At 37.3% G+C, this 21,432-nt stretch overlaps 1 protein-coding gene across 1 annotated transcript in view; it reads left to right on the top strand.

The window, feature by feature from the left end:
- FREM3 (FRAS1 related extracellular matrix 3) overlaps positions 1 to 21,432 on the top strand; it is a 624,923-nt gene that overhangs the window by 5,567 nt on the left and 597,924 nt on the right. The window contains exon 2 of the mRNA XM_044062250.1: positions 12,725 to 12,814. Coding sequence (XP_043918185.1) covers positions 12,725 to 12,814 — 90 coding nt within the window. The remainder of the gene's footprint in view (positions 1 to 12,724; positions 12,815 to 21,432) is intronic.

Genomic DNA, 21,432 nt, shown 5'->3' with positions numbered 1-21,432 from the left:
ATCCTGACACACATAACCTCCGTAAAACCCAGTGTTCATTTCGTTTTTTAAACCATCCACGAGCATCTCTAGAAGCATCAAAAACTCTTATTCATATTACACAGGCCATATTTTGTTTTCTGTAGTGAATGTTTGTGAAGCAAGGCTTCGTGGTTTAAGTTAAAAAAATAAGGCTGTGAGACATTTCACGTTGTTAACTTAAATGGGCCTCCTTACTAGCTTTTTCAGCTAAAATTGATGTACCCACCTGAATTTGTTAACAATGATGGGGCCTAATGCTGCTGTCAGTTCTCTGATTCCATATTTAGAGAGTCGACATTTGAACTCAACCCTAGACCCTGGTGCTATGAGGCAGAGATCGTTTTACTGAGTCAACATGCTTCTTGCATAAGTCATGTTGCAGACATAAGTTAAGATAGTCACAGAAGAGAAACTAGAAACTTCAATAGTTAGACACTAGTAATCAAGAGAGTAAATCAAGTCCAGAAAGTTTTAAGTATGAAGAGCTATGAATAAGTATACAACAGAAGTTTCCAAGGTTATCACACATCTCTAGCACAGTGAGGACCATATACTTAAGCTATGTTGTTTGCTGACTGTCTAATTTCATAAGGAAATATATTCCCTAGAAGAGGAAGTGCATGAACAGTATACATCAGCAGACTTCAAGTGCTTTGGCACATTTCAATATACACCTTTCCAATGACTAAAGTCCTGTTATTGGTGTATACAGTATGATTAAACATGCTAAGTTGGGGTATTCATTTTTGTGAAGGATGGAATGACTTAAAATGAGCTATTGCTATGTTATTTTTTTTGTTAAACTCATGTGTCTCAGCTTCTCCAGCACAATGCAGTGATGGGTATCTGATGGAAATTTGGCTGTAAAGCAAAATATTCTGTTGTAGGTTGATTCTAATGATGATCTCATTTTATTGTTTAGGTCACTAAAGACTAAACATCTTTAAATGAGCTTTGAAATCACTATTGCTCACTCTATAGTGTACAGCAGTTTTCAGTTGCTCATTGTCTTTTCATTCTATATAACTCTCCAGTTTTGATTATGCTTCTGGACATACTGATTATACTTTCCTTAAAGTTAAGGTTAGAGTCCACTCTCAAGTCCAGGTACTTCCACGAAGACATAAGTATGTATTTTCAACAGGACTAAAAGATGCTATATTTCTGATCTAGTGGGTTTTTTGTCTTGACTTTTGCCCCTTTCTTAGCAAAATGTATGATCTTGTATATTTTAAGACATTTGGATAGTGAATCAAGTTCAGCCTAGAAGGCATTTATCAAAGATTGCCTGTTATCTTCATAGATTAGTACTAGGCTAATTGCCCTTGTAGGCCAATTTAAGACCCCATGTAAGAATCAAACCTGGCACCTTGGGTCTGTAAGGTAAACACCTCAACCATAATGCTATCCTCTCTGCTGCATATAGTTGTGCATAGTCATCCACATACTGGTGCAGTCACCAGTATACAATCTGATATCTCTTGTAAGCAAAGAGATGAGTAAAGATTTTATAAATTTAAAGTATAGTCCTTTGAAAAATAAGACATTGCATTCTATGCTGGATGACACAAAAATGTACATGTAACAATATATAAACCAAGAGAAGCAAATGGGATTGCAAAAATGGAAATATGAATTCTATTTGGGAATGTTCTTGGTAAATGTACTTCAACATTATTAAAGGTAGGGTGTACACTGCTGTACAGTATATCATCTGAGTTGTCCTGATAAAACTTGATCTTAGAAAAAGAAAATCAAAATCATAGTGGAGAGAAAGCCTTTCTTCTCATTTCAGCTGTTCTTGAAAAGCATGAAACAAAAATATATTGTTTTGTTATTAGTATATGCTGAAAGCTAATTTTTAAATGAGTAAAAATGGGGCTCTGGAGAATAATAGATATATCTCATCTGGATATCACAGAAAATGAGTTTTAATATTTGATAAAGTCTGCATTAGATAAGCTATTCCTAGAATTCAGAAATGTTACTGTGAGTGGTAAACCCTCTTTACAACTGGCAGTAGCCATTTCCAAGTCAGAGCCAGCCCTACAACAGTTGTTTACCTTCATTAGGGGCAGCAACATACTACACATGTAAATGAGGTATTCTGGGAAGAGGCATACAATCTTCCATGGAAATGTCAGTGGTAAGTGATAAACACAGATGAGTGATTCATAGAACCACTCAACTGCATAAATCACCACCCCCACCCACAGTAATTAACACAGTCAACAGCACTCACATTCACCCAGTACTGTTAATTGGTGAGTTCACATTAGAGATAAATGCAACAGACTTTAGTGGACAGATAATACTGGGGTATGTATGTGTGTATGCATGTGGCTATGTTTATGAGCGTTTGTAGAGATATGAGTCGTCTACGGTGTGTGTGTATGTATGGATGAGTGTGTGTGTGTGTGTGTGTGTGTGTGTGTGTGTGTGTGTGTGTGTGTGTGTGTGTGTGTGTGCATGAGTGCCATTGGATGAGCATGTGCATGTGTGTACTTGATGTACTGTTGAGTGTCTATATGTATGTAGTAATGTCTGTAAGTATGTGTGTGCGTGCATGTGTGTGTGTGTGTGTGTGTGTGTGTGTATGTGTGCGCGCATGAGTGTCATTGAATGAGCATGTGTGTACTTGATATACTGTTGAGTGTCTATGTGTATGAAGTAATGTCTCTAAGTATGTGTGTACTTGCGTGTGTGTGTGTGCGGATGAGTGCCATTGGATGAGCATGTGCATGTGCGTACTTGATGTACTGTTGAGTGTCTATGTGTATGTAGTAATGTCTGTAAGTATGTGCGCGTGTGTGTGCGTGTGTGTGTGTGTGTGTGTGTGTGTGTGTGTGTGTGTGTGTGTGTAGATTCTCGGTCCACCTTAGACTAATGAGCAGTGGCTGTAATATGGGGGGGGCACTAGACACCTGATACACTTTTTAAATATTAATTTAAATCACTTAAAAACTTAATAGAACAACATAATTTAAAGCAAGAAGCTGCAAATGAAGAAAAAATACATTTTACTAAAATGACTGACGTTATTGACTTACTTACTGCATTCATCCATGTCAGTGGCACAGAGATTATAAGAGATAAAATCATAAATATTCTGTTCAATCAGGGGCAGTTGAGAGTTACGGGGATGTGTCCATGTGTGTGTTTGTTTGAATGTGTGTACATGTGTGAGGTAGTGAATGAGGGAGGGTATTCAGTGATTCAGAGACATGTATATTAACAGATGATGAGGTCTTGCAGCTAATGTCTCTCTGAATTACTGGTTTCCATGATCATGTTAAAGGACCCCTTTTGTCACAGCCCCACTGACTGCATCTGGCCCATTTCTGAACCCTGCCCTATGTTTCAATATGTAACAGCTTAATTCCAAGGACTCAAAGTAGGATAACACGACAGGATTAACAAGGATAACAAGAAATTGACATATTTTTGCTTGAGAATGCTGACAGCATGTGCAAAGTACAGTCAGGTAAAATCATAATGCAGTAAAAAGTAGAATTTGTCTCATCCTGTAGTCTGAGAAAATGTGATGTAAAAATGGGTAAGACATAAGTTCACATTTTTTCTAGTTTATTTTTTATTAGTATATACTAAGGGTCTTTAGGCCTGTTATGGTGGCCAATGATTCTAAAACCTACCCTTGGTCAGTATGTATAGATAGATGGCTTAAACACATTTATAGACAGGTTCCCCATCTCTTTATAGATTCTTGGAATTTTTAGGGAGATTAAAAAGGACATTTGGTTCAAAGACCTGATTTTCCTCACTATTGATATTAAAGATTTTTTACAGCCATTCCTTAGACAAGGAGTTAGATTTATTTTTTTATAGTTTGGGCAAATATGCCTCCTTTTCGGGAAAGATATCAGGCTTATAGAGGAAATGACGGCTGTAGTTTTGGACAATAATTTTATATTTTTTTGAGAGGGTGTTCTTTAAACAGAATAAGGGAGCAGCCATGGGAGCCTTTTGTGCCCCTGTTTATGCAAACAAGGTTATTTTGGCTTGGGAAAACCATTGTGTATTCAGTTCTACATTCTTTCAACATATTGCTCTCTATGTTCGCTTTTTAGATGCTATAGTCATGCTATGGAAAGGTTTGGAAGAGAACATTCACCAGTTTGTTAAATTTTTGAATAATTTCTCTGAATTTTTGGTGTTTACTTATAAGTTTCATAGGGAGAGTGTTAATTTCTTAGATACATCCATTGAGCATACTTCTTGTGGCTTTAAATCAAGAGTTTATAGGAAGGAAACATTCAGTAATTCTTATCTGGATTTTAACAGTTTTCATCCACTTAGTAAGAAAAAGAACCATGTCGAAGGACAATGGATTAGAATTGCTAGGATGACTTCACACAGGTCCGACTTGAAAACAGAACAGATAAGGTTACTAAAATGTTTTTAGATAGAAATTACTCCCTCCCCTTGGTTAAAAGTATCAGTGAGTATATTTAGGGTGAATGGGGAAAGAAATATTTACCCCTGTTGTGGGTAGGACTACAACAGGAGGTTAACAAAGATGAAAAAGGAGAAATCCCAGAAGAAAAAAAATGTTAATGCCATGGTGTTAAGATATTCCAGGCAAACATCAACAGTTAAAGATATTTTTAGGAATAACCGGTGTATTTTCAAAACCAACCCCGACATTCTTGTTATAGTTGGAAAATAACCTTTGTTTACATACAAGACTGGAAAAAAAATGGAAGACTTTTTTGATAAAGGTAATTTTAACAAAAGAAAGTGGGATAGGGGAACAGTTCATACTACCAAACGTGGAATGTTTAATCAATGCCCTTATATATGTGAAGAGGAGGAAGTTGTTTTAAACAATACCCTAAGATCAAATGTGTTTTTTGTAAAAGTTGATTGTACTAAATGAGTTGTATACATTGCTTCATGTGAAGGATTACGTAGGTAAAACAGAGAGAACTTTACATAGACGTATTTATGAACATCTTTATGATGTTAAGAACAAAAAAAGAAAACAATGCCTTGTATAAACATTCAATAGTTTGTCCACATTTACTAAATTTTCTTTTGCTATTATTGACTCAGTCATCTATAATCCAAGGGTTGGGGATGCCAAAGTGTTACTAGAAAACAAAGAATTAAAATGATAGGTACAATTACAAGCAACCCCTTACCCAAGTTTAAATGAATATAATTCTATCCAGTCTGTTTTAATTATGAGGGCAAATAATTATTAATGGGTTGAAAGTTTTAAAAGTTTTATGGTTTGTATTTTGTGTGAGGCAGGCTTTGCTTGAATTTTATTATTCACTGTGTAATGGTTTTTCCCATTGTTCTAGGTTAATTGTATAAGTGGATAATTAATTGGTTTTGTATAAAAAGGCCCTTTTGGTAATATGGTTTGATTCTGATGAAACACTGTTTGTGTTAAGGATGAAAATGCTTAATCGGTTTGGTCATAAATAAATAATATATTTTATTTTATAGAAGAATCCTGGTTGTGGCTTCTGGTTACTATTTTTTTTTAATATACTAAGGGTGGTACATTCTAACGCAAACTGATTGAAGGCTGTCAGGAGCTCATGCGAGTATTGCATTTCATGACAGCCAGGCTAGGGAAGAGAAAGTTAAAATATTATTTACTTAAAACCTAATAATGAGGGAATGTTGCATTTTAGCTTGTGTGGAGGAGGAGAAGCAGAGAATGAGTTTAGTAAGAGTTACAGCACATCCATTGTTCTTATCATAATCAGTTTACAGATCAGAATGACTGAAGACAGATGACAACTTGTAAGAGTGAAGGCTGTTAGCCTATTGATATCCCTCAGTAATGAGGACTGACTACCATATCTGCCTGGTCTTAGTAAATATTCTTTAAAGCACCAACCTTGTTAGTCCTGGGTTGTTCTGGTTTTCAAAACATCCACATAAACAGACAGCATGTTAGTCGGACCCTAATCAATGTTATTGTGTTTAAAAAAGGTTTGCCTCTCCTCATCCCTATTGTACGTCACAATGATCAGGACTCCCTAGTTAAAACATTACAAGTAATGCATTGAAATGTTCATATGGTTCAGCAGTTCAATTTTCCCTCACATGTCAAGTTTGTATATAAAGTAGAGAACAGTAAAGTGGGCTGTAATTTCCTATTTTGTAATTATCACACCCTAGAAGTCAAAGTAGCCTTTTCCCACCATAGCATATGAACTTACTGCATTTGGTAGCAACACTCAGGCCAACTGAGATTAGTTTCAACAACCTTCTTTTCCCTAACATATCTTTTAACAGCATCCTTTGCAGCAACTGTCACTGGCTGTCACATGCCTTAACTATAGCTATGACTTCATTAAATAGTTTCCTCACTGTTCTCCTTTTGGTCTCATCCTGGGTTTGCTGAGGGCGTTACAGTCCAGATCTGTGATTATACACAGTGGCTTGTGAATGACCAGCTGAATACAGTGAACTTGAGAACAAAGCCATGCAAAAAACACTCATAATCCACATTCTCTACACGAGGAAATGTCTTTATTCCACTGGGATGCTTTCTCAGGCATAACCTACCCCTAAAAAGATAGCACAGGCTGAACCTCTATTCTTCATCATGTCTCTCAAGTGTATCTCTTTATGAGGAGCGTTCCTGAATTTTGAGTCTTAAAAAATCCAGGTCTGTCACACATTCAGTATTAAGACTTTTTTTAACTAATCTCCATGTTAAACAATACCAAATCCCATCAATTCATCAAAGGAACCTTTTATAAGTATAAAGTAGCACAATTTAACCATCCTGAGTGATTCCTAGTTTAGGTCTTTAGTAAGTGCTCCTCATTTTTCCTACTTGTTCCAAATTGTGAGAGGTAGTGTGCCACATTTTGGAGATGGTTGAGAGTTATGACCCTCATATACTGCAGCTATGCAGAGTAACTGGCCTGCAGTGGTTCTGCTAATGTTTACTGTTGCATCTCTCAGGATATTTGGTGTTCTGTTTATTTAGCACTGCATTTAATACTGCATCTCTGTTTAACCTCTTGAAGCTGCTGTCATATGAAATAATATCCAGAAGGCTATTTGTCATTTACAGACAAAATAAATCTGTGTAATATATGGAGAGATAGAGATATAGAGGTATAGATATCTGATTGTATGCACTAATAATGTATTTGAGTGTTTCTTATTATATTTTAGTTTGTTTTATCCCAGGGTGGCTGACATGGAGAATGCCATACTGGCTGTGATTACTTTTCAGTATTTTTGCCCTCCTCCTAAAATGGATTTTTAGTTCTTTTAAAGCCTACACATCACAAATTAGGATTTCCCTCTGTTTAATTGCAAAGATAGTGCTTTGAGTCATTGTTTTTTATGACTGCCTATGAAGGCAGAATCAGTACTTCTTTTTTTACATAACTACTATGTTCTGTAGTAGAAAAAATTAAACACATACACCCAAACACACACACAAACACTTGCATACATGTAGCAATCAATATTTACAAAGAAAAATAATAATACAAAATCATGATTGTGACACAAATGAAACACACTTTACAGCAACAGAAGCATTAACAATTCAAATGTAAGAATATCGATCAAGGGTAGTTAAAGGTACCTGGAAAGGAAAAAATTAATTTCCTGATGACAGTGAAAGCATGAACCCAAAAAACATGAAATAAATAACTGTAGAAACAAATTGGAAGTGAATAGTCTCTCTCTCTCTCTCTCTCTTTCTCCTACTAGTAACACTCTTACTGTCCTTCATATAACATGTTCTATTGCACTATTCTACACTTCAGTCACATAATCATTTGCTTAACATAACTTCTCCTTCCAAATAGTCAGCAACTCTAATGTCCTTCACTCCACTCAGCTATCCAGTCATTCCCACATATGCAGTACTGCACATCGTTGTAATTATCACACACACACCTCACATTCTACATAAAAATTGTCTTGATTTATTGTACGTAATGTATATTACAATTGTATATACCTTTTACTTTGTAGTTTACCTGGTAATGGTATTATACAGAAGTGTATTTTCATTATACTGTTAATATCTGTCACTAACTGCAATTTTTGTATTCCTGGGAGAGATTGAAATTGGTGACTTCAGATCAGAGTTCTTCCCCAGTAAACAAATTTTAAATACATGAATAAAAAAAAATAACATGAAAAAAAGACCAACAGAGATGTAACACTTCTACCAAAGCTGATTGGTAATGTATTGTTCAATAGGAGGTTACTAGGGTATTGGTCCTGAGGCCAAGTCCTAGTCACAGACCAGGTTGAGGTCATGCATGCGGTTACTGAAGTGGAGCTTGACTCGCGGATATGCAGCAGTCCCATCAAGGCAGAGTCTGAGATTGCTTTTTTATGCCAGACAGAGGTCACCTTTAAGGAGTCTGTATGAGACTGAATAGAGGGACATGGCTTTTAGCCTATTTGTGTAGGGTAGATGTTTGAGGCCCTGGATTCTCTGGGTGATGAACATCTGTGGTCTTGCCAGCTGCTGCATGTGCTTTGTGAGATACATGCCAAAAGGGGTGTTGTGCTCAGTAATGGGTCTTATAAGGGAAGAATACAGGAATGTTATGACCTCCTTCTCCCTAAATGAGATACCCTTCTTAATAAGGTGGGCCATGTAGAAATCTTTCCACACAGCAGAGGCAATATGGTGGTCAAATGTCAGTTTGCTATCAGTCTGAGTGCCCAACTCTCTCACAAATGATTGTATGCATAGGGCCTTGTTATTAATGTGATAATTGTGGGGACATCACTCTCCCCAAAGGGGATGATGGTGCATTTTTTGGCATTCAATTTGAGGCCAAGTTTCTGGCACCAGTCATTTGTTTGGGTGAGATCCTCTTGGAGGATGTCCACATGACTAGGGGAATTGAGTGGCAGCACCCAGCTTGCAGTCATCTGCAAACCTGGTCAGACATAGCCCACTGGTTTTGACCTACACCTCAGAAAAATATGTCCCAAACAACAAAGGCCAATCCCTGGAGTACACCGCTCATTACTGGTCTACTGCTTGAGGTGGCTTCCCCAATTTTGACTAGGTGGGTTCTGTCAGTGAGCTAGTTTGCTACCCATCTGGTAACATACGGATTGATGTTAATGTGGTATCCTTGACCACCAGTTCGTAGCAGATCTGAGTGCTTCCATTGAGATTGCAGACATATGTGAAGAATGCCTTATGATTGTCTTTAGTAGATGTATCCAGTTTGGACTCAAAGTTTGCTTTGGAGGATTTTGCTAGTGCTCTTATTTGCTTGTTCAGGCTAAGGAGAGATTGCTTCCAATTAGGCACCTGCTCCTTCTTGGTCCTAGACAGCAATTTTTTCCTTTTGTTATATAGTTTATTTATTGCAGATGTCCACCAAGACAGGTTTACTCTTCCTTGAGGAGGATGATTTTGTCCTTTCAGGTATTTCTGATTCCATGCAGCTAAATAAATGCTCATATAGTACCTTGGTGTAGGTTTGGACATTTGTGCCAGTTCCTACAGAGGGGAAGGGAGCTGTGAAGCCGTTTATACCTTCCCTCAGGAGGGTGTAATCAGCTTTAGAGAAGTTTTTATGTTTGACTGTAGTGGGGTGGGTGGGTTGGGGAAGATTGTAACTTCAAAAGTGACTACTTTGTGGTCGGATCCTACCAGGAAGGATGACACTGTAGTGATGCTGCAGTGGTTACTCATGTTGGTTAATACCAAGTCCAAGGTATTATCACCACTTATATAGCCAAACTGGAAGCAAAGCTCTCTTAACCCAAGACTGGACTAGACAGTCAAGAGGAGAAGGTAAACACTTGCACCACACCACACTCATCACATAGTCCCTCAAAACCTACACCACCAAAACACACACATAGCAACACAAAACATACACCATCATTAATGGAGGCTCTCAATAAAAAATCTGCTCAAGCAATAGAGACCTCCAAAGCAGCAAAAAATCTTTTTAAACTGAACAACAAAAGCAGCTTTTCTTTTGCTATGCTTGTTTAGTATGAATCATTTTCTCACATTTAAAACATGAAACAAACAACACATAACAAAAAAAGTGAGCAAATAAATAAATAAACGCATGCAAGCATCACAAAACTACAACAAGCATACTTTAAACCATCTTTCCATCTCTTTTTTTCCCAGCCATAATCAGAAAGAGAAAAATGATACACCGGGTTATAATGATGCAGTGAAAGCTAAGAGTAGTATTTCCCAACCTTTTTGTATTCTCAGCCTGCTGTAGGCTTTTATCCTGGTACGTGGTCCACCTTTTCCAAGCACCAAAGCAAACTAAAAGAAATCTGCACGATGATCCCTATTTTATAGTCAGGCTACTCCTTAAATGTCAAGGTACAAGGCTGCTATCACATGATACAGCTGATGCTAAACTGTTGAAAATATCTGGACAGAAAAGTGATGTCCAGATGCTGCTGAGTTCCATATCAAACGTAGCATATCTTGCATCTGTGATCCTATCACTCACAAATTTGGTGTTACTGTGACTTCATGTTATACTGAAAAGGACTGATTTTAAGATGGTTTTAGGGTAACTCCAAAGTAGTTACTGTCTCAGAAAGTTAATAGTGCATGAAGGACTGATGATGAGGTGTTGTGTAGTGTTGGCATTTATACAAATGGAACCGCACTACAACCCACAGCACTTTGTGAGAAGGGTCCCATAGAAAGATACTCTGAAAATTTCATATCAAAACTCAACACAGTTAAAAAAATACAGTCCTGCATGTCAATCAGTCAAAATGGACGGATACATTATTTGACATTAAAATACACCAAATCGTGTAATTATGTAAAAAGTACAAAAAATACAGCTGCCTATTTTATATGTACAGTGAGGCACTTGGGGTATGCATGACACAGATGTTGACATAGTCCACAGTGTGATAATTCCTGTATGTTCTTCATGTGTTTCTTCCCTCTAGTATAAACTTTTTTTTTCTTGTGCTGCTGCAGCATTTGCTGGCAGCTTACTACAGTTTCTAATGGGGATTCTGCTACTACAGTGCCTCTTCCCTTTCTGCCCCTCACAGAAGGTAAGATAGGAATCCACCACTAATTTCTCTCTCCCAATTAACACCCTCTACTTCCTAATCCACTAATCAAATACAGTACATCAGTAGTGTGGACAGAAACCCTGCTTTCAGCTCCATCAGACTCCCTGTGACTTACATTTGATGTGTTTTACTTTCCTTTGTAATCCCGCAGCCCAATCATAGTAGTCTGTGCTTATTCATGCCATCTGACAGACCACTGTACCCTGGTACCCAGGGGGACTACATTGTCTTTTCTCAAGTTAACCAACAGCAACATATGAACTCTGAAGAGGTGACTCAGTTTCCTTTGATGTCTTAGGTTGCCTGATTATTGAGCCCATATTGTGTTATTTTTTGACTTCCTAAGGACGGTTTCAGCAGAAAGTCTTTTGGTGTGTGCACTAGAATCTTACCTATACTCAAAATATCTTTCTTCTTCACCACTCTTTGTGTGATGTAATAGTATGAGCTGGCATGCTTCCTCCCTGTAGAAGGAAGTCCCTGTGATATTTGCCATTCGTTTTGCATTTAGGCCAGAAGTTACTCCTTCACTCACTTCACTGTCGTCATGACCCACACCCATACTATGATTGATGAAAGCGTAAGTCTAAGCTGTCAGTTCTGTATTGCACTTGTATTTCATCACAGCTAGATGTATCCCTAATATACAATTTGTAGAATACGTTTTTAGCAGGTAATGCTATGGAAGTCATTCTTTTACATTATCCAGTGATGTGACATGGTAAAGAAATGCAAAGCATAGATGTTACGATCACATAGAAGTGCAGGAAGTTGTTCTTACTCTGCAGTGTCATAAAGGGTATTCTTATGAGGAATGAGCTAGTGTCATCGTATTGCATAGCAGACAGGCCTGCAAAGATGTAAGGTTTCTTTCAATCTTCATCTGGAAGTCTTATGAGTGTTCCTGCTGGATCTTATTCAAGATTTATAGGTAATGCCTGGTGACTTCAGAGAAACACAGAGGGTGACACTGCTAATAATGTTCATTTGAATTCTGTCATTCTGTAGCCAGAACTTTCACTCAGCTTATGTACCCTCTTCACTGCTGTTGCAACTAGTTACCAAAAGTTGTAGTCAAGGCAAAAAACAAACATTTTTTTTTTCTTTTATTAAGTCTTTGGGTTCTGTCTGCTTTAGCAGTATCTTGCAGTTAGGAAGACTTATAGTTGTCTACAATAGACAGCCCTAGTTATAACACAGACATGGGTGATCCTGGAATTAGTGTCTTATATCTAGAAGATATGCATTTTTTTCTTCATGAACTGCAAATTGTCCTGCAGGTTCAATAGTCCACTAAATTATAATAGCTTAAAGTGCTTTACTCAAAAACTGTGCAAATGGTAGAAAAAACTAGACATGAGTTTAATTTTATGTGGTGCTGGTAGCATCAAGATCTTATGTGGTTTGAAGAAGGTCAAATACTTAAAAATGTGATCAATGAAATTTATTTTGATTTTGTTTGATTTCTTCTGAAGTTCCTAATTGTCTCATGAGGTTATCCTTGATATTTTTCTTGTAAAACTGTTATAACATTAAAGTGTTTAACTCACATGGCTACAGCACACTGTCAGTTAAGATTTATGATATAAGTCAATGCATTTTGTACCGTTATATGAATTCCCTGTTCATTTTTTAACAGCTGATATTGATGAAATGAAAATATGTTACATTCTGAAGGAGGGAGACAATGCAACAAATGACATATTTTACTTCACCATTGAAGACAACGGTAAGTCTGTTTAGTTTTTAAATGCGTGCATGCAACCATCTTTTATAAAAAAGAAAAATATAGACATGCACACTGCTAAAATGTCATCAAGGGTATTTTTAGGCCATTTCATGCTAGCCTTAGCTTATAAATGTCAGTGGCCCAGAGCACAACTCTGTAGTGCGTACAGATGACAACTTCCATGCCTGGATGTGCATATTTTTACTTCCATGGTCTCAGTTTCAGGCAGGTGTCATTGAAGTCCCTCCACTATAATTTCATAACAAGATCATATGCCCGGTTATATTTTAAATCCATTGTATCTCACAACAGTCAAGTGCCTTATATGAATCTGTATGTATTACTGCAATGGTATTAGCCTGACCAGTGACCCAACAGAGAGCTGCTGTGCCTGTAATGTTATTGCTTTCAAAGAAGTGTCTGTGCAGAATTATTTGACTTTACTCTCTGTCATAGGCTAGAGCTTTTATATTAGCCAGTAGCACTAGAAATTTGGCTTCTTACTGGTGTGGATCATGTATCTCTATCTTTATCTTGGTATGCTAAGTGTGTTATTTTTACTAATCCTCCCAATTTGTCATCCCCCCTCAACACATGCTTCAGACTTGAATCTGTACAGGATTACTCACTGTAAATTACTGTCCTTAAATTCAGGGACTGACTCAGGCATGAACAGCTACTAAGGCATTCAGACCTCATTGATTATCAGTTTGCTACCTGGTTCTCTGCATTTAAGAAGCAGAGTTTGTTATACACTAGTTCACAAATTCTGAAAAAAATGAATGCAAACTATGCATTATTAGAGTGAAAGCTTCTTGTAAGCCACATTAAAGGTGATGGTGCACAAGAAACTATGCAAAATATTATTTTCATCAATGTTTCCTGATTCTAGCAAAGAAATATCAGTACTGAAGTTTATGTATACACTTTCTTTTGTTGTGAAAACCTTAGAATGGTAGCAATAGGGCTGTGCATTGAGAAATAAATGTATTTTATGTAGTCTAAGGTCTGAATCATTACATTCTGTATCTGCCAAATGGCCATCTCTTTTGGTGTAAGGAGGTAAAGTCTTGAATACAGCTAAAGAGACCCTAATTCAATTAACAGTTCGAGTGTCTGCTAGAGCTGGTGTGGGGGAATGGCAGGGCTTCACTTGTTCACTACTCTTCGGGGGAGGAGTGGGGTGCCCGTGCCTGGGCACACTCTCTGTATTTCAATTTATGGTGAAGACTGGGGATCACACTGAGTGAACAATCTGTGGCGGGGTCGGGGTGGGGGGTAAGGGCACTGATGACACCAAGTGGAGGAATAAGTGCACTTTATGCAGGCCCATTACATGCTTAAACCCTTGGACACCCTGGAGAATGAATGGGTTCACTGGGTGACAAGAAGGGATGTAATATGTGGTAAGTGAGGGGGGACAGGGTCACAAAATATATTTTCCACATTCATTTGTTTAGTTCAGTTATTTATTTATTTGTTAACCTGATAAGTGAACTAGTTCAGTGAATAATTTTCACCCACAGCAGTATAAGTAATTTAAAAATATGAAAACAGAATGCAGGATACATATAAAATATACAGAATCAGTATCTAGATGGAAATCAGGATTACTTTAATGAATAAATATAAACATATGATTTATGGGAAGAGTATTGACTGTAAAGCAAGAGCATTACAGCTTATAGCAAATATATATAAAACAACGATATGACTGACAAATGTTCTTAGGTGGGTAAGAGAAACTGTTAGAGGTACACAGGTGTCAGGCATAGCAAGTAGGAAAGAAACAGTGAGTAAATAAAGGGCTGAGAGGCAGATAAGGAAAGATAAGTGACTCAGAGCAGTGACTAGGGAGGAGCAAAGGGGGTAGCTGCCTCAGGTGTAAGACACAATCGGCTGTTGCTGATGGGAGATGAGTGCAGTAGTAACATTATTTTAAGTCGACAAGCGATATCACAGCTTCTTATATGAATGCAGAATTGATACTGTATGCAGTCATGGCTGTTCATGTTAGTAACTATAGCAAGCTCTTTGGCACAGCAGTTGTTGGAGAGAGTCTTCTACATTTACAGCTGAAAGTAGGGTTTTGTTTTTGTTCTTTGGCCTTAACTTGGGGGAAACATCCCACCGCAGTCTTCAGCTTGGAGAAAGCCTTTTCTTTCTTTTCTTTCCTTTTTTTCTCCTCTTCAACTTTGGGTTGAGGGGCGTGCCAGTCTGGTGAGCTGCCTAGGACATAGAGAACCTAGCTACAGCTCTGAAGAGGCTGTAGTGGATGACAAAATGACCCAGTGTGGAGGGGGGCTGAGTGGTATCAGAATTATAAGGTACAGAATCGGAGGGAAGAGAGTACAGAGAAAAATTAAACATAAAGGGGGTCATGATGAGGAGGGAGAAGGAAAAGGTGAGAGGAATATATGGGAGAATAAAATAAAACAATCGTTTGTGTATAGATGGAAAAACGAAATAGACCCTCAAAAGCATTTGTACATAGCAGTTTGTGAAACATAGTAATAAAGGTCACCACATAAGTTTGTTGTGTATGGTATGGAGGGAACTGATATAATATAGGAGGGAGATTCAGACAGTAAGGGTTAGTTTAGGGACAACCCTTTCAGTGGTGGGATAGAACAAACTGAGGTTTATGACACAAGTGCCATCTACCTTAGAATGAACAAGGTAGAGGGGGTACGTAGTAAGCGTGTTTGCTACTGTGGGACAGAAGCTAAAGGGTAATAGATTCTAAACTATTGTAGTAAATAGTAAGAGTATTTTTTAGTAAATTGAAAACAATTAGAGTTTTTCAGAAGGAGGCAATGTTTCTGGCATTAAGGAGATTTATTAACGTACATATTTTACTGAGTATGACCTAAAGTATCCTTTTATTGTGCGGACCACAGAGCATACCTCTCAACTGTCCAGATTTTTGAAAAACGTACAGATGTTTGCCTCATATTTTTTGGTTTGTTCCACAGAAAATTTGCATTTTTCTGGATTTTTGCGGCAAATCAATGAGGAATGAATTCACTAAATAACGACAGGCATTTAAGTTCCAGACATCATACCCTTCAGAAAATGTATGATAACACAATAACTTTTGTTCTAGCAAATTTATAAGTTTAAAAGAGCAATATTTAAAATTTGCCCCTATTTTTGGTGCTTTTTCCCCACAATATTGTTGGCTTTGTCCAGATATTTTTGTGCTAAAAGGTTGAGAGCTATGCCACAGAGATCAACAACATGGAAAGAATACTAAAAGTCTGGGATCATAACAGATCTAATGACCCTGTTTCATGTATCAGCAGTCAGGCATTTAATGATTTTATAAGATAATATAAGTTGAGCCTGGACTTTTCTTTTACAGTCAACATGAGGGAGTGACATGCAGAAGGAGTATCGCATGACACCTGTGTACTTAAAAGTTGAAATAAGAAATGAATGAGCCCCAAAGGTCAAAAACATTGAATGTGGTGGGAATGTGTTTGTAAAACATTCTGGATTTCCCCACTATGTTTATGTCCTTTAACAAGAAGGACACCATCAGAGAAGAGGATTGATTACATGTCAGGTAGTCAGAAGAGAGAGAGAGAGAGAGAGTTTGTTGCTAAAGAGTAAAATAGAGTAAGATTAATAATGCAACCTTATGAGAACCCCACTTGAGGTGAGGCTATATTATGTAAGGTAACATCTAAGAGAATGTGTACTTCTCTGCTCACCAGAGAAGCTAGTAAAGGAGAGTTGAGACATGAAGCCGAGAAAGAAATAGAGAGAGAGTGTCTATGTGTGTGTGTGTGTGTATGTGTGTGTATGTGTGTGTATGTGTGTGTGTGTGTGTGTCTATGTGTGTCTATGTGTGTGTGTGCGTGTGTGTGTGTGTGTGTGCGTGTGTGTATGTGCGTGTATATGTGTGTGTGTGTGTGTGTGTCTATGTGTGTGTGCGTGTGCGTGTGTGTGTGTGTGTGTGTGTGTGTGTGTGTGTCTATGTGTGCGTGTGTGTGTGCGTGTGTGTGTGTGTGTGTGTGTGTGTGTGTGTGTGTAGAGTCAACTTGATCAAAACATCACCTTAATATTTTGAAAATGGTGACCTGTAAAAATACCATTGTCCATGTTTTGAAAGAAATTAATTCAAAATCTGGGAAAAGGGAGAAATGTTTTTTTTTAAATCAGACATGAACCCATGCTGACCATGACAAAGTAGATATCTGTACTAAATTATGCTTAAAACTTGTTTATGAGAATACTATTCTAAAATTTAAACAAAAGGAGGAACGCTGACAGTTGATCTGTAGTTTTGTGTGCAGGTGAGTGTGCTAACATTTGCTTGTGGTATCATTGTTGCAGCTTCCATGTCCAGACAGAGAAAAGCAGAACACTACAAAGGTGTCTGGGATACTGATAGACTGAAAACATAACTTACAGGGCAGTGCAAGAAAAGAAGTACTTTTTAATGAATCTTAAGTATAGAGATACTTTAGAATGACCAGTCAGTGATATTGTAGTGAAACAGTTATGCACAGCAGTAACACTTAATACCCTAAATCCAAACTTTAGTAAGCCATCCAAAGTTCCAACACTGGGATGTGTGTGAGAGGTATAAGTGTGAGAAGGTGCATAACCAAGAAGAGGACACACATAGGATTAAAGAAGAAAGTCCTTAAGAGTATTTGCTGTTTTGCTATAAGAAAATAGAACTGATGTCCACAGTCAGTTTTGCTAGGAAAGCTTAGAGTGACTTAGAAGGTGTTTTACCTCTTCTTGGTCAAATTTGGGTTCACAAGCAAACGCTGTTGCTTGTTTTTACATTTTGTAGATTTAGCCATTTTTTTTTTGTATTTTTTTACTTTACTCCTAAGATATAAAAATTCTGCCAGTGAGAAGCCAGATTAGTGGATTTCAACTTATTTTAAACTTTATTTTTAGTTTTCATAAGATGTTTTAGCACATGAATGAGCAACCTGCAGCTGTCCTCTTAATCTGATAAGTTAAAGTGAGAGTAAAGAGTTATGAATGGAAAACATTGCATTAGCAAAGATGATTAGGTCTTCATCGGTATTAATTATGTCATACAATAGGGATTGTGTAAACACTACAACATATGATTAAGGGGAGGTAAATTTAAGCCAAAAGATGAAAAACTAATAATGGCAACTCAATTTAGTGGGCTACGTATACACCAGATTATAACATCCCTAAGAAAAAGTGGGAAATGCAGGTTATATAGTACAAAACTAGAAACAGTTGCACATCTTGTTGGGTGTGATATACTCATGGCTGAGGGTCTGTATATCGAAAGGCGCAACAATATGGTAAGTCTGTTGCATTGGGAATTGTGTAAATACTACAACATTTAGGTAGCTAAGAAGCATTGGAATTAATAATGTAGAGGCGAGAAAACCAGATATAATAGTCATGGAATTAAGTATAGAAGTATCAATAGTAACTGAAACAGCTACACCTAGCGATTATAGTGTCCTGCATCCTGAGAGATACAAAATCATAAAGTACCATGATATGTAAGCAGAAATTAGAGCAGTATGAAATAATGGTACATAAATAAATCCAGGAGGAGGAGGAGCAACAAGGATAATAAAAAGAATGTTCAGGTGTACTTAGATGTGTTACCAGTACATTTAACTGTATGAACTATAGAAGGGGACAATTCTGTGTACACTACAGGTGTTAAGAACAGCAATCATGGAAAACAACAAAAATAAAAGTGATACTAATTTCATGAAATGTAATCTTACCTTGCCAAGTGAATGGAGTCAATTCCTGTCATGCTATTTGTAACCAAAAGTATTTAGAGACATTTATAAAAAGGAGACCAGTCAGTAGAAGCAAGATATGAGTGAAAAAAGTGACTCTTTTGTTGCACACAAAGAATGCTGTTTAATCAAAACTAGTGGTGTTTTCATTCTTTTGAAAGACCAGTATGAGATCACAGCGTGTTAAGGTTGCCACCTATCCATTTTTTGGACTATCCGGTAATCAGAACAATTGCCCAGTAGTCTGAAGAACACTGTACAAACTGTGGTATTCTGTTTTAAAAAACAAACAGGTATGGAATTTGTTAAATCTCCATCTCCACTTTGTTTTTTAGATAAAATAGCATTGCTAATGCAATGCAAATGCATCCAAAACCAGGAAAAGAGGACATTCCTCCTCCCTTGATGTACATGTTACATCACAAAACGGACATAGAGATGAAAGGGTTGGGCAGAAAATGGGGAGGAGGTCAGTGGGGTTAGGGACTGTGTGAGGGGCATGGCCTTGGTTGATTCTTGTAGAGAAGCAAGATCAACAGGTTTCTGAGAAGGAAAGAATATTCAGGCAGCTGGAACCATTCTAGACCCCCATCAAGTCATCCTTAATTTTTAAAATGTCAAATTTTTGGACTTTAGTACACTGGTTGTGAGGTGAGGCTAACATGTCTTGAGGAGTCAGAGAGTTGACTCATAGGGGTAACATGGAAAGGAAAGTCTCAATGGGTTAGGGATAGTTAACATAAGGATTAGTTGGCTGCCAGGTTGAAAGGAAGACCTGTATTAGGTTAAAGATCTCTTGCACAAAGAAGCTGTGGGACAGAGAATCAGCCAATGAATACCATTTTAAGTAACAGTTTAAGATATGAAGTATGTAATCAAGAAAATAGTTTAGTAAAGGTTAATACAGAATGTGTGAAGCTGAAATTAGGACAGTTAATGTCTAGGTACATAAAGGTTTAAAGTGGAAGGGAAAAAAGGTGTAATTTAGCTTAGGAGATACTCTACAGTGGACCTCATGATGATACAAAAGTAGGAGAGGCATTACTTAAAAACCTGTCATGGGTATCTAAGAAATGCAAAAAAAGGTCCCCTGCATGGAAGTGATTGCACGGCTCAATCAAACATAACCATACCAAAAGCAAGAGCCAGCAACTGTGAGCTGTGTAAAAATAGTTTAATAGAAAACAAGAAAATTACAGACCAGTTTCGGCTATGGAATTAACCTAGCCTTCATCAGTGTTAATATGCCAAACATCTCGTAGTCCTTATATACAGATACAAATAATTAATCAAGAAATTTAATTAGTGAGCTCACAAATATTCATTTAGTCCAGGCTAGAACAATCCACCTATCTTTACAATCCATTTTTTCTCTTTAGTATTTCATTTGCTGTGCCAGCCAGATTTGTTAGTTCTGTCACCTACTGTCTTGTCAATGATAGTGAAATGAAATGTTACTGTGGTATGTTTTAAAGTGTGTTTGTATAGGGATTACTCATCCTTTTACATTTGACATCACTAAGATGTTGGGAAATACGTAATCTGAGGGGTCTGGATGTCTGTCCTATATAAAATGCATGGCAGCTACAAGTAACCAAATATATAATCCAATCTGTACTGCAGTTTGCAAAAAACTTTATATCAAATATGGTCCCACAATTACTGCTAGAGAATTGTTTGGTCTTCAACACATTTACAATGGCTGCAGTGGCCACATGGCAGACAGATAACTAGCTTATCCCCAGAAATGGACGTTTGAATCATGTTCTGGTGTAGTGGTTCATGATGATGCTTGTAATGATTAAAATAAGATCCAAGATTCTTCCCTTTCCTAAATGAACACTTGCAAGTGTCAGATAAATGTTGTGACAAAAATTTATCTGCTAAAAGGATGTTCCAATGTCATCTGATGGCATCAATGACTCTGTTGGTGTTCCTACCATAGGTGGTAATAAACCGCAAGGTATTGTTTATATGTTGCAATTTCTGTTTATATTTAAGAAGGTCCTCTCTATCCAAATTGGCAGCATGATTGCTTGCCATGTGTACATAGCCCATGCTGTAACCTCTTTCCAGAAACCTATGAGCCAAAACTTTGCGAAAGAATTCAAACGTGTTTTCGTCCGAACAGATACGTCTCATCCTAATAAATTGAGACTTGGGAATATTTTTTGTGATATGGGCCGGATGAAAGCTGGATGCATGGAGTAAAGTGTTATATTCTGGGTATTTATGAAGTACTTCAGTACGTACAATGTTATCATCATTCCTAAAAATGAGTACATCCAAATAAGTAATTTTGCATGAGTGATAATTGATGGTAAATTGTAAACACCACTTGTTAACATTGAGATACCCCACAAATTCCATGAGGTATTCAACATCAGACCTCCACACCATCCAGCAATCATCCAGGTACCTACACCATATGTCAATTTCCCCCAAGTAAATATTATGTGTAACATCATAAATAATTTGTTCCTCCATGTAAGCCATGTACAGATCTGCATATATGGGTGCGAAGGATGCCCCCATTGCAGTACCCCACACTTGGAGGTAACATTGTTGACCATAGAAGAAAACATTCTTGGTGAGAATGTGTTCTGTCAGACAAATAAGGAAAGTGTTAAAGCCGGGTTTGTATAGATCTGATTTTTGTAACCAGTATTCGATGGCATCAAGCCCTGCCCAGTGTGGTATATTTGTATATAATGTACAGACGTCTAATGTACACAGCAACCAGTGATCCTCAATTTGCATTTCATTTATAATCCCTAAGAATTCTGTGGTGTCCTGAATTCTGGATCTTATCCATCTCAATAATAGTTTTAGATATTGGGTTAAAAATTCTGA

Source organism: Protopterus annectens, chromosome 2.part1 (assembly GCF_019279795.1).
Source record: "Protopterus annectens isolate FY-2018-M chromosome 2.part1, PAN1.0, whole genome shotgun sequence".
NCBI classification, from domain to species: Eukaryota; Metazoa; Chordata; order Ceratodontiformes; family Protopteridae; genus Protopterus; species Protopterus annectens.
The sequence above is the reverse complement of the archived record's forward strand: the minus strand, read 5'-3'. Positions and strand labels throughout refer to the sequence as shown.